Consider the following 14655-nt stretch of genomic DNA (forward strand, 5'->3'; position numbering starts at 1 on the left):
AACTGTACTTTTAGAAGACTCTAGTGTCTGAATTTGTGAAAATATTTCCTTCATAACTGACTGTGGTATGCAGGTTTCAAGCTCTCGGTGTTTTCAAGTTGGCAGTCCTGGCATGAGGAGGGGCGAGACCAGGGCACTTGACCCCAGCTGGTCAACAGAATTATTTCATACCACAAATGACACATTCAGTATAAATTAGAAAGTTTACTGAGGAGTTCTCTCTCTTCCTTGATGACAACAATACTGAGAACTCCTTGCCCTGGTGCCGGACCCCTGAGCCCTTCCCTTCTTCCCGAAGCCATAGCACTTATGTTGCTGTCCACTGCTGGGAGTGCACAGCTTCCTACTGGCTGAGTTTAATTGTTGCATATTTTATATTGGTATTGGGATCAATATTGGTTCTTTAGTGTTATTAATGTTAATTATCTAGTCTTATTCTATTAAATCTGTTTATATTTCAACCCTCAGGTTTCCTTATTTTTCCCCCATTCCCATACCTGGGTGAGGAGGGGTCATTGAGTGAGAGAATAATTGTCTCAATGACAATAAATTGTTGTAGGTTTCTCAAACCGTAACAATATTTTATTTAAAAAAACAAACAAACAAAAACAAACAAACAAAAAAAACCCCAAACGAACAAACACCACCACCACCACCCCCCCTCCCAAAAAAAAACCAAACCACCCAAGAACCACAACAGCAAACAACTTTTGTGGAACTCAATGCTCATTTCTTCAAAGGCTTTAAGGGTTTACTTTGAAAAATCTGTAGTGAAGATCTTGTGGCATAATGTTTTTGCGTAACCATGAGTTGATTATATTCAATGGTATCTGCTTAAAGTGTAGGAGTAATTTCCCTATATTTACTTGAAGGAATTCCATCCACTTCATTTCATCCTACACTTTTTTCCTATACGCAATGTGTACTGTATGTGTGATGTGTTCCATGTGTGGCATGTACTCCAGACTCGATATTACAAGGTAGTTTTGTTTAAAATTATCCTAATTTTTTCTTGTATTTTATTAAAAATATCAGTGATTGTGATGATACTCAAGCTATAAAAATTTAACTAAGAACAAGTAAAATCAAAGTAGCAAGTGGCTATTCACTGATACTCCTCAACTTACAGCTACATGTTAGATTTTTTCCCTCTAAAGGAGATCTTTAGATTTTGGATGAATGATTTCCTTAAATCTAACAAAGGAAAAGGGAAAAAAGAAAAGTTTGGATGCAGTAGAATTATTTGTATTTTTGATTACTTTACCAAGAGGTTATGCTAGTCCCAGAGAGAGACTGTGGTGATATAGTCTCTTGGAAAAATGTTGTGAAACTCCTAGAAGTTCTGTGGTTTACCTCCATAAATCTACTAGAAAAGTTATGAAGGATGTCTAACCTGAAGGCAAATGAACTGAACTGAACATGTGGGAATTGTTGGCATTGTAGACATAGTCATTTGACATGCATGCTTGAGCTAAAAGAAAAGAATGTTACATCATCAAAAAAGACTGCTTTAATGTAAAAATTCAACCTCTAGCAAAGACATTTTTAAGGCTTTTGGAAGGAATTTCCTTTTTAGGGAAGGATTTTAAGAGGCTTTTATACTTTAATGTTTGTAATCCTTACTAGTTGAACATTTTATTGTGGCATGGAAATACATGCTGTTCTTAAAGAGAGAATTTAGAACCAGTACTTTCCAAAGTTATTTTAGAAATGTGTGAATAAATTATACTTGTTTTGGCTTGTCTACTTTTTTAAGTCCCATTAATTCAGGTCTGTGCTATATTCATCACTTATTAAAAAGCATCCTTTTGTCCCTCACAATGAGTCACAACCATCAATAACTCCATAGAACAATTTCCAGTAAAGGAGAAGAGTGTGGTTCTTCGTGCATACAAATTTACTAAAATGAAGGGTGGTAATCCAAAATAAATTTAACATCAGCAGATCTGGAGGATTAATAATGCTGAACTCTGAGATCTGCATATTGTCTGCTTATTGTTTTCATGCCCAGTAATGCATCCCTGGGAATTTTTAATATGGAACAGAAAGTAAAGTCTCTGTGTGGACTCCCTCTCTTTTGTGAGGCATATGGTGGTATTAAAGCAAGCAAATTTTTCCCCCAGCTTAAACACGGGATATATATTTTCCAAATAAAAATGATTATGTTTGTAATAACAAGGAATTCTTTGCTTAGAAAATGGGGTGGGGCAGGTGTGCATCTCGGAGCATAAACAAATCACAGTTTCTGGGTGGTAGCAAATAAATTTATTGGTAACCAGCATAATTTTGTAAGTGTTTTATTCAGTTGTTTAAGCAGTAAGACATAATAGGAAGTGAATTGCAGCATAATGATTTTCAAGCATTAATAAAATTGAGAATTGAGTGCTACCACATAAAAATAGTATGAATCATTACCCAGTATTTCTCTCCGTGTGTTGCTCTCTTCTCCGCAGTGTGCCTTGCGATTTTAAGGGGATATTTTTAGAACTTATTTCACTTCTTCATAAACTCTTAATACAGGGCTTTCCCATTAAAAGGTGTAAGTGCTGGAAAAGGAGAAATCAGTTTAATTTCTGGCTTCCCTACTGCTCTCTTTCCATCTCCAGGAAGAAGAAGGGTGACTACTGTTTCAGTGCCTGTGCCAGGTGATTCTTGCTGACAATGGCCTCATCCTCAGGCCTTTGTCACATGAACAGTCAATCATCTTTACCTTAAAGATTTTGTCCTGCAAAATTTTCAAAATTATAATGAAATTTAGAACTCTATCTTAATTGGCACTGCAAAAGCAACAGTGGATCAACATTCAGTCCTCTATTTCTGTTACTGGACTTTCACAGTTCACACTATCTGAACATTGTATCATAGTAATAATAAGCAAGCAAACCTTCAAATTTTATAGAGTAATTTTTGGTTCTGGTTAGGATTCTGTTATTTTAAGTTACTATCCTGAAACTGCTCTATGATTTCTCTGATTGCAGCTTGCAAATAGGTTGCTGACAGAGGAAGAGTAGACGTGGTTTTCTTTTCAATTTGATATAAATGTCAATTTCCACCCTAAAACTGAAGAAAGAACATTGAGAGGAATTTCACATTGTGCATTCTGAATATTGATTAATGCAGTAAACAGCCTTCATTGGTTTGCTGTTTCACTCTCTCCCATGCTACTTTTACAGAATCTCTTATGAGGTCTTACGGTAACGTCATGTCTGTGATCCTTCCTCATAGACCTAAGTCTTCAAATGAAGATTTGAACTATTTAAAATTATGGCCTTCTAAGATATTACGGGGTTTTCATTTGTCTGAATGTCTCCATGCTGTCATTAACTTTTAGCAGGCAAATCAAACAATTGTTTGTGGTTTATTCTTAGGGAATAAGTAGGGAACTGATGAAACTTGATGCCTGTGAGTTTTTAAGAGACAATATGGTGGTTTATGGGGAATTTACTTAAAAGTGGCTTTGTAAGACCAATCTAGCTGTGTTTGTGTATTTGTAATATGGTTTTTTTGTCATAGCTAGCAGTGAGAGCACATGTAGTTCACTGCAAAGAGATCAAGCAGAGTTAAACCAAGCCAAATTTCATAGGTTAATTCTCAATGTCTTTCTCTCTTTATTTTGCATTTTTGTGAGCAACTTTCTAATATATGATAGGATTACTGGTTTTTAGTGTTCATTATATAAACGTTAATTTTCTGTAGGTGCTTTGGGGAAGAGAACACGATTTCAGGAAAAATATGTTGCACAGCTTATTTTGGATGTCCAAAGACCAGATGAATTCCTCCTTCCTCACAGTGAATTAAGTCCGGCTCCAACACCTTTAGAAAACTTAACAATGGTATGTATTTGAGAAAAGCGGCTTTAATTTCTTAAAATGAAAGTCTTTGAAGCTTTTCTTGCGTGTCTGCAAGGGAAAAGCATGTAATGTCTAGGAGAAACTTACTTATGATTTTTGAAAGTTTTTGGAAAAGATGTGGGGCAGTCTTTTGCCTAATATTAAAGGACATGGGGTAAAACTTTGGGGTGGATCTTCTGGAAAGCACTACTGAGGAAAAGGATCTGGGAGTCCTAGTGGTTAGCAAACTTTCCATGAGCCAGCAATGTGCCCTTGTAGCAAAGAGGGCCAATGGAATCCTGGGCTGCATAGGGAAGAGTGTGGCCAGTAGGTCGAGGGAGGTCATTCTCCCTCTCTACTCTGTACTGGTGAGGCCACAACTGGAATATCGCGTCCAGTTCTGGGCTCCCCAGTTCAAGAGAGGGAACTACTGGAGAGAGTCCAACGTAGGGCAACTAAGATGATTAAGGATTTTAAGGGATTGTAGCATCTCCCTTAAGAGGAAAGGCTGAGAGAGCTGGGGCTCTTTAGCCTGGAGAAGAGAAGGCTGAGGGGAGACCTTATCTATGTTTACAAGTACCTAAAGGGTGGGTTGAAGGAGGATGGAGCTGAACTCCTTTCAGTGGTTCCCAGCGATAGGACGAGGGGCAACGGGCACAAGCTGGAACATAGGAAGTTCCATTTAAATATGAGGAAAAACTTCTTTCCAGTGAGGGTGACAGAGCACTGGAACAGGCTGCCCAGGGAGGTCATTGAGTCCCCTTCTCTGGAGATTTTCCAGACCCACCTTGATGCAGTCCTGAGTAATGTGCTCTAGGCAATCCTGCTTTGGCAGGGGAGTTGGACTAGATGATCTCTAGAGGTCCCTTCCAACTCTGACAATTCTGTGATTCCATGATTCCGTAAAACAACATATGACGACTGTCTGCAAGACAGAGGGGGCTACTCAACTAAAAGCATGTTTGCAAATATGATCATCTACAGTTTATGTATTAATTTCTGGTGACTAAGAATGATGAAGTTAGGAAAACAGGTGAGAGACAGATTTTCAAAGTAGCCTGCAAGGTATCACAGAAAGGCACGGATTCCTAAGGACTGACAGACATGTTTAGTAACAGTGTGAAGATAGGAAATCAGTCTAGGTATCCCTACTGGCATGAATTATGTGACTTGGCCCTACTGATCTTAAGGGTGTGCATGATGACTTCACTTTTAAATTGCTAAACAACCACTGAATTGTTTTGGGATGGCCTTTTCCCTTCATGAGGAGAAGTTCTGGTCAGGATTGAAAGTTATTTGAACTTCTTTAGAAGTCAGAGATAAATTAAGGCTTTATGGTCCCAGATTTATTCTTCAGGTTGGAAAGCTTTTGTAACAAAAGGTTATGCCTTGCAGATTTCCAGGTCAAACAGGAATCTAAAGCAAAAAATTTGACAACACTTCTCTATTTCTAAACTGAATACAAAAATATCTTCGGAGACTATCCTAGCTTTTGTTGTTTGTCCATTACTGAATTTCACTGAATTTTTAGAGTTGGAAGGGACCATAGAGATCATCTAGTCCAACTCCCCTGCTGAAGCAGGAACTCCTCTGTATTAGTATGTCCTTAGTGTTGTATTTGATTTTATGAAAAGAGATTGACTAGTATATATGTCACAACTTGTGCTTATGATAGAACTATGTATAGCAACCCATTTAAGGGGTAGTGAGAGCTTGGGGGAGGCCACTTCGTGAGTGTCAGACTTAGTTATAGTTATAGACTTACCGAGAAGTAAATGATAGGATGCATTGTTCTCAGTCCATAACTGGGATATTGCATAACTTTCTTCCAGTTATTCACAGCTTTCTGCAGAATTTGCCTTTGTAGTCTTTATCTGATAACGACTTTGGTTTGGAATAAAGTAATTATATCTTTTCAATAAAAATGGCAGCACTGTTTTAAACTGTAGGTATAACCTGGAATGAAATGTATTATCCTTGCTAATAAAATACTATATTCATATGTCCTTTTAGTGAACAGACTCAAAGCTGCTGAAGTAAGTCTAGCAGAGAGTGTGATAAAGAAAATCGGGGTATTTGTCAAATTAGTCATGCTTATGTCATCCACACTTTCCTATTAAAAATTTACTGAATATATCTTGAAAATAATGCTAGAGAAACTAAGCATATCTGCTTTTTCTGAAAAGTAAAAATGTGATGCTAGGAAGGACTTGAGAGGTTTATGCTACAGGGAGAGAAGTGAATTTTGTGCAAGTCTGAGCAACTGTGTCATATAATTCTGTCATAAGTTACTCGGGCTGCCTATTAAGGAAAGCTAGGCTTTCTGTTCCCACAGTCTACTTCAGAAAAAAAAAAAATCAGAACCTTTTATTTCTGCGTTTTGTGTGTGTCAGAAATTCTAGAATGTAATCTTAGTAGAACCATGTGTTGCTTGGAGGAAAACCTGAGGTATTTCAAGTTCAGACTTTTATAAACATCGTGTCTGAGTGTTCTGTCACAGATATTAGACCAGGCTTGACTAAGCAGACTCTCCAATTCACGTGTGTGTTGAATTACCAATTAAAAGTTTTGGGTTTTTTCACCTTTTTCTAGCATGTCTTTATTGATAATGTAGTATCAAAATAAAACTTATTCATGTAATTTGTCAATGTTAGCTTTAACAGTGAGTCCTAGTGTTTCTTTTGCCAGGTCCAGTCTCAAATTTGTCAGCCTTGAGTGTATCTTGAAGTTCTTTTAGCTAGAATTGGAGTTAATGATATTCTCCGTCTTCCAAAAACTGCCAACAACATCATTGCATCTCTGTCTAAGTTTAGGGCAGATGCTTGATGTATCTTGTGTACTTTTAAAAGACTATTCATGGCAAATGTCTTTTTGGAAATGGCACAGAAGAGCAAAAAGCTCTGTCTAGTTCTGAACTGGACACTGATGCTCACTGTGAGAGAACTGAAAATGCTATCCATCTATAATGAGAGTCTTTTAGCTAAGTCTTGACGGGTACTGAGAATCTCCACAAAACTAACATATGCATATGGAAAGCTAGAAGGCCTGCGATCATGCTGCAAAATTATTACAGGGAAATTTTCTTCCACTCTCCAGTGTTCTTATTTTACATCTGCCATTTGCAAATAAAGGAAAATACTCTATTTGTCTAAAGACAGGAATTGTCCTGGATGAGTGGGAAACTTCCTAAGAGAATTATAAACTCTGCCAATATGTATAAAGGCCAAGTTGAGACTGGTCACACCTAATTTTCATCTCTTGTTTTGGAGTGCTTACTTCTATGGTCTTAAAGTTCTCCCCCTATGATTGTTCAGTAAGATGACTGAACAGGTTATTTTGCAATTAAGGGGTCAATAATTTGTTTTCACTAAAAATACAACCAATATAGCAATGTGACTGTTGGACTGGTAGCTGGGCTGATTTCTGGTCAAGTGCTTTCTCCTTCCCTCTGGTGCTGAGCAATGACGTTATCTCAGATAGCACTAGAAGGAAAACTATTTGCATTTCAAAATAAATATTTGAGTTGGTAAATTCAAAGCTTTGCTCGCAGACCAGTTTGCGTGAAATGAAAACCTCAGGCTTGAGGTGATGCATAAGGACTCTTGATATGAAGTGGTATGTTAAAATAGTTTGATTAGTTTAAAAAAAATTCAGAAGTGCTTTTATGGTTTTGGGAGATGAAGAATTTAGTTTTAAATCTGGGAATGGAAGTCATAATTTAAAACTAGCATACAGTTGCAGTACAGGTCAGTTGATCAATATTTATAGTGAAGTTAAAGCAATTAGTATTGTTTATACAAGCTAGATTATAAAGATTATGTAGACCAGAATCTGGAAGCTTTTAACTAATTGCCTTATAAATTAAATTGTAAATTATGTTACATCTAATGAAGTGGTATCATTATACTAGCATAGTGTTTGGTTCTAAAATCATTTTAATCTGGAAGTGGTAGATAATCCTTATATATGCTAATCTAGTAAGAGAATAAAATGATGGTATTAAATATGCCTTTAGGAGTGGGAATATCTTCATTATCCCATTAAAATAAAATAAACTTATTTTCTTCACATTCTCTGTCAAATCACAGGTTAGTTTCATTTATATAGTGATAAAATACTGGTGATGAATGCAGATAACCCACTTGGAAGCATTCCTGTTTGCTTTTTGTTCTTCTGTGGACCGTTGTTTTGACATTGTCAATGAAAGATATTAATTGGAAACAACTACTACAAGAAGGGAAATAAATAGGAAGGTCAAAAAATTGTTAATATAAATCCATTTTATGATTTTAATAGATTATAAAAACTACTACTGTCTACTAAAAACCAGTAGTACAATAATTGGTTTAAGGACTGGGTTTTTGTTTTGGTTTGGGGCTTTTTTTTTCAAGTGAAGGAGAAATAGTGTTACAGCTACCTCCTCCTTGCTCACAGTCAAAGGAATCTTTTGTTCTTTCTGAACAAACACAAATTCTATCAATGTAGTAATTCATACTTTTCAGCCACAGGTTATATTACTTTCTTCTTTTAGTTAAACGACAGACAGTGAACTTCAGGTAGCATACTTGTTTGTAAAAGTTAACTTGAATACATTTGAACACAAATAATTTGTTCCAGAGGAAATCTGATGGAAAGTCACAAGTACCTGTCCAGGAGCAAACATTTTCGTAATACCCCTTCTTGCCTTTACCAGGGACAAAGTGTCTGGAGGTGCTGGGTCAGTGGGGTTTTTTCAATCTGTGTTTCTTTAATTTGCAGAACTCCTTTTAAACAAAACAAAATAAAAAGCACCACCACCACTTCCCTGTGTAAGGAATGTAACTGTACTGGCAAAAGGCATGCTTTATTTAGTTGCATTTTGTTGATACTTAAAAAGAAATCTGTACGTTCCCAGAGGTCTGTGGTCACTAGCCTGAAAACCTGCATGTTAAGAAAGAATTTAACATTAATCTGTTTCAGTTTGTCAGTATGTGTGTGTTTATATATATATGTATATAAAAATAGAGGAAGAAATTGTTGATAATGCTATGAGCAAAAGTTTGAAAAGGAAAATCCCCTTCAGCCCTTATTTAAGTAGAAAATAATTATTGAGGTAACCTTAAAGTTGCTCTGAATGCTGTTCCTCCTGAATTGCAACCTGTATACTTGTAGCACAAGTGGTTTGGATGATACTTCATTCTACTGGCTTAGTCAGTTATTCTGTCGTAATCACGGTAAATTACTTTCCATTGTATCATTTTTCTGATGTTTTTATTAACCTTTTTTAAGCACGTCTATATTTTTTTTTGTGTTTTGAAGGCATAAATTTTGCTGCGACTGTTTCTATTTTAAAATAATTTTTTCTTCTCTAACAGAATTATGATTTAAATGATGATACAGTGCTGAATGAGATAAAATTAGCAGATGCTGACCAGTATCAGGTACCTGATTTGTGTGCAGAGGAGCTTGCTGTAATCCTTGGGATATGGTAAGTTAGTTCGTAATTACTTAAAAAGAAAAAAAACAAAACAAAAAACAAACAAAATCTGCATGAATCATTGTGATAATGAAATAATGAAGTGGTGAGTTGATGGAACTTTTTTCCTTCCTTATCATATAGTCTGGCTAAAATGCTAAAAGACTCGCATTATAGATGGATAGCATTTTCAGTTCTCTCACAGTGAGCATCAGTGTCCAGTTCAGAACTTCAGCAGTGTTTCATTAATTATTGTATTGTTCTTTTATCCAGAAAACCTTCTTGTTCTTTGCCTCAGGTTAATCATGTTTCAAGTATAAGGTGGCATTAGCCACCATATGGTGATGATGCTTTAGTAAATTTTGAAAACATATTTCAGAGTATGCAATGGTCAGCTTTGTATGATGATCAGCCATGTCTTTCAAGCAAAACACTGCCCTACTTTTCAGTGCAATTGAGATACTTGTATAAATTCAGAGTGGCCGTTGCTAGTTACAAGCTGTAATACAAAGTCCTCATGGTTAAGTACCTAAGTTTTTTTTCTTTTCCTGGCTATCAGAAAATTATAAGCTTACGTGGGTTTTGGAAATGGCACAGAAGAGCAAAAAGCAGCTTGAGATTTGAGGATCACAAGCTGGCTGCTAATGAATATCCTCATTTTCTAATACTTTTCTCTATGATGTAGTGGTCATTTAGCCGATGACGGTTATCATGCAATTTTTTGTGTGTGATTTGTTTCAGAAGTATTAATATGCCAAAGTAAAAATGGTGGCTTTGATGCAGTGTTCATCATTCATACTTCTCAAAGCACTTTTCCGATCTGTGAGTTGCAAAATGATGGAATCTGCAGTACTGCTGAGATGTCTTACCCAGGCCAAAAGGCCAGGAGCCAAACAATGAGTGAATCCTAGTGCCCAAGTCTGGTGTTTTCTCTGCGGGGGCACACAGATGTTACAAGATCTTTGTGATAGGGTGACAACAATAACAGGCCACAGAAAGGTTAGTCAGATAATTCAATGGCATAAGCTAACAACCCAGCATTTTGTAGTAGTTCCTTTGCAGTGTGAGGCTTATTGCTTGTTTTGTAGCACGTGTTATAATATTTTTCCCCCCACTTCCCCGTCACCAAAATTTCCAGTTCCTTTTCCCCTTCTTGTCCCATAAAATTCAGCAGAAGTCATTAGTGGAGAGAAGATTGTTTCCTTGCATATGCCCATTTCTCAGAGCACGGCTTTTTGAAGGGTCAGGTACTTCTTTGGCTATATAGTTGAAGTCAAATGTGAAGTTATATGTCGGTGGTTTCAGCTATGCCCTTTAACCATTCAGCCCATCTGCTGTAATTGGGAATTAACGAGTGGAATATGTACTGTGGCTTCATATGTTCTTTATTCCCCTAGTCTTAAACTTTTCTTTTCAAGGCCACATCTAGATCCAGTTTGAGGACCAAGGAATGGAGTGATCAGTGGGTTGACATATATTCTTGATCCAGTCACTTTTAGTCTTTCATACTGAATCAAGGCAAGGCAAAGCCTTCCCCTTCCTGACAAGCATTTTCGAAGCGCACTTCATTTTTTAACACAATATTGTCTTATACTCAGATTATATCATCCCTCCTGCCTCCACCCTTCTGAAAGAAATTTTGCCTATTGGTCTTTCTCTTGTATCTCTCTTTTAGTTTGGTTTTTTTTTTTTGTTTTATTTGAAAGGGTAGAATTTGAATTTTACATTGGCTGACTGCACAGTAGGTTTCTTGACCACAGTGTGTCACTTTTGAAACCGCCACTGTCATGCTCTGAATGGGGACTAGAAACCATCGTGACTGCCAGCTGTGTGTGTGTACATTATAATCCAAGCGTCATGCGAGTTTGTCTCGTGGTTTGGGCTGGGCTGGCCAATGACAAGATGACAGATGCTCTCCTTCACCTCTTACTCCAGGGAGAGGAAGAAGAGAGATAAAGAGACTTATGAGTTCAGGAAAAAACTAAACTACTTTAATGAAATATTAATAATAAAACAAAAAAGAAAATAATGAAATAGATACAATATATATAAACATATACAAAACCGCATCAAGCCCCCAGGGAGATGTCACTGGCAGGCACTGGGAAGGTTCCAGACTGGACTCAGTGGTGGGATCTAGATTCCAGAACACACTGATGGGGATCAAGGTAGACAAGCTCACAGGGTCCCCCTCATCGAGGAAGAGCCCTTGAAGAGGAGCCAATCTGACCCCTTTGATGCCTCAGCTCTTGTACTGAGCATGGCAGGTAGGGTGTTCCATCCCATTGGTCAGTTTGGGTCACCTGACCTACCACACCTCCACAGGGTAAACCCCCAGGTCAGCTGACCCTGGTTGCCACAGCAACGAGTACGGGCAGGAGCCTCTCTCACTGAACAGAGGGTTGGCCCTGCAAGAAGCTCATTTAAGAACCTAAAAGCAACCAACAGAATAAATATAAATTCAGTGTTACTTCCCCATAGGAATGGTAAATTCCATTCAGTGGGTGGGATAATGTTAAGTGACTGAAACTATTTCAGTCATAGATGGAGACAAGATTTGATATCTAGTCATATTGCAGAAATGTTAGTAGGATGCCAGCTTTGAGAACTCTTCTTCTGAGGGGGTTTAGGAGACAGCCCTTGTGACTGGGTTGAGTACAGGCTTGGATTGCTGGCTCTACCCTTGGTATCTATACTAGCTATTGGCGCATCAATTTGCAAGGAAGCATATACATGTTAAAGTATTTAGTGTTGGCTTTTAAGCAAAACATACTTCTCAAACCTTAGCTATAGCAAATCTCTTGCTTCTCTTTCATGCTTGAGGCTGCAGTTCTGTAGAGTAAATACCTGGCTTTAGAATTCCTTTAAGTTTCCAAAGCAGTTCTAACTAGACCTTGTTTTATGGGTAGCACCACCCTAACCCTAAAGGTATCTGTTGTTGACTGGCATTGTCAGCAGTGGATGTTTTTTCTAATGCAAATAAAGTTTTAGAGACTGACCTGATTTGTTGAAGAAAGGCAGCCTGCAGGTAAAGTAAAAGAGTAAAAGTGAGCAAATTGTTTCCTATACATTGCACTGTGCTTGCTAGTATTTACAGCAAATGTCACAGAAATGCCCCTTAATTCAGCTGAGATTTTTGTAGCTAAATGATGTTAACTCAAAATCGGCAGGAGGCAGAAATGTTTGTGGATAGCAGAACAAACTGAAAATTTTTAGAACTTTAAGAAAACACTTCATGACAATTACATGGGATCCTCTGGAATTACCTGAATACACATAATGTTTCATGCTGTGAAGTAAGTTTCATTTTAAGTAGGTTACAATGATCAACTGGCCAAACAAAGTGCTATTACAGTATGAATACAAACATTTTCATCTCCTCCTCCACAATAACGTTTTAAAAGGATATAAAATCTTTTTTGAAGTGTTGAAATATCTCATACCAGCTGTCTTTACAAAAATCCAAGCAACATCTCATGCAGTGTGCTTAAGCCAGCTTGTAAATTTACAACATGCATGAGCCTGAATCAATTAGATATTTATTTTAAATCTGTTCACCAATGTAAGGAAAGAACAACTTGTTTATCAGTAAACCAGTTATATAAGAAAGTAACAATGTAAACTGTACTCAGGCAGTTCTCTGTGACATCTATAATTTGAAGCAGTTTACTTTAAAGTGTTTGGGTATTCTGTTTCTTCTCTGCAAATTCCTTTTCTTCCAAATACTGAACAGTCTGTGGAACTAAGTCTAGGTGAAGATACTTGCCTCTTATGATAATGAAACTGTAGCTAAAACAAAATGTAGAAGAGGGGAAAAAACCAAATCAGCCTGTCTTGTTTACACTCCTATTCCATTGTATCCAGATTTTGTAGTATCTATATATGAAGAAAGTGTCTAGAGGTGTTTCCAGATCATCTCACTGCAGGAGTAATGCAACCTAAAGTAAATATTAAAAGAAACTCCTGGGACTGCAGAAGCATCACTTCGCTATGACTTTTTTTGATATTTTATATGAAAATAACCAGTCATGATGGTATAAAATTTATTTTATAGTCAAGCCTTAAGACTGTGGCCAGAACTTTGTATAGAGACTCAGTCCAAACTTTCAGAGTCTGTTGGAAAAAGATATTAAAATTTCAATGTGAAAATAAAATAAAAATATATATAAAAAAAAACCAAACAAACCCAAGAATGGGCCAATGTATGATTTAAATAATGTGTTAATGTAGTATAGATGCCAAAATGCTGAGAAACTGAGAGGGGAATGTGTTTCCCTTGTCACTTGGAAATAGCCCAAATTAGATCACTGTTAGAATAGACAACACCAGCTATGTGTTAGCAGCTTGGGAAGAAAATCCCTTCTTATCACTTGATTCACCATTTTTTAACTTAGGTGTGGCTATAGAAAACTCTTAAGAAACCAAAGAGAAATGTCCAGTGGCTGGTTATTTTTTAATCTTTTACTGTCTCTCAAGGATCAAATCAGGTCAAAATCGTGTGTTATACTGGAGGTACCTCAGCTCAGTCAAAGACTATAGACCAGTCTTCAGCAGGTAAGGAAAGCATCAGGAAGCCTAACATTTATTATACAGTAATACATTGCATAATAATATATTATACAGTTTCTACAATGAGCTGTAGAAGCGTATTTGAGACAGCTGCAAAAACACTAAATAGCATTAGGACTCAAGGATTTTTAACAGAATTACCAAATATGAGCTTTTGAATCAATTGAATAATTAGGAAAAAAAAATCCCGATGTACATGTTGGCAATGGAAACATAATGGGGGACTTGGGTAGGTGAAACAGGAAAACATTTAGCTACATGAAATTTGAGAATCTAGTCTTAGCTGGCTGTTTGTTCTTTAGTCAATGGAGAAATCAGCACCTGCAGAGTGTGATTCATTTCACTTCAGGCACTTATTTTACAATGGATTAGAATCACTCCCTACATTTATCTGTGTTTTTGCATGGGCTCGAAAGGAAGAATAGACAGTTAGCTAGATTAAAGGCCTAAATTTTATATGGTTAAAGCTAAGCAAGATGGATCGTGTGCTTATTAAGATTTTTTTAAATAAATACAGGATTGCAGCCGCCTTTGCGCTTTATGGCAAGGACGTGCTATGTAGCTGGTATCACAGGTACAAGGCAATGGCAGGTAAACAACTGTTTTCATTTGTTTTTGAGAGAGAGCATTCTCTCTTCCAAGCTTGAGATGGAAAAGGTTATGTTAAACTGACTTTGGAAGGCCAGATCTTAGACATGTTGTCCTCTGAAAGCAAAGGGCTACAAAGATGATTAGAGGACAGGAACATCTCTTTTATGAGGAAAGGCTGTGGAACGTGGGCCTTTTAAGTCTGGAGAAGAG

At 37.0% G+C, this 14655-nt stretch overlaps 1 protein-coding gene across 1 annotated transcript in view; it reads left to right on the forward strand.

Annotated features, from left to right (window-relative positions):
• TTC27 (tetratricopeptide repeat domain 27) overlaps positions 1-14655 on the forward strand; it is a 134035-nt gene that overhangs the window by 26035 nt on the left and 93345 nt on the right. The window contains exons 7-8 of the mRNA XM_074165184.1: positions 3697-3833; positions 9185-9297. Of these exons, the coding sequence (XP_074021285.1) occupies positions 3697-3833; positions 9185-9297 (250 nt within the window). The remainder of the gene's footprint in view (positions 1-3696; positions 3834-9184; positions 9298-14655) is intronic.

This window comes from Numenius arquata, chromosome 2 (genome assembly GCF_964106895.1).
Source record: "Numenius arquata chromosome 2, bNumArq3.hap1.1, whole genome shotgun sequence".
NCBI classification, from domain to species: domain Eukaryota; kingdom Metazoa; phylum Chordata; class Aves; order Charadriiformes; family Scolopacidae; genus Numenius; species Numenius arquata.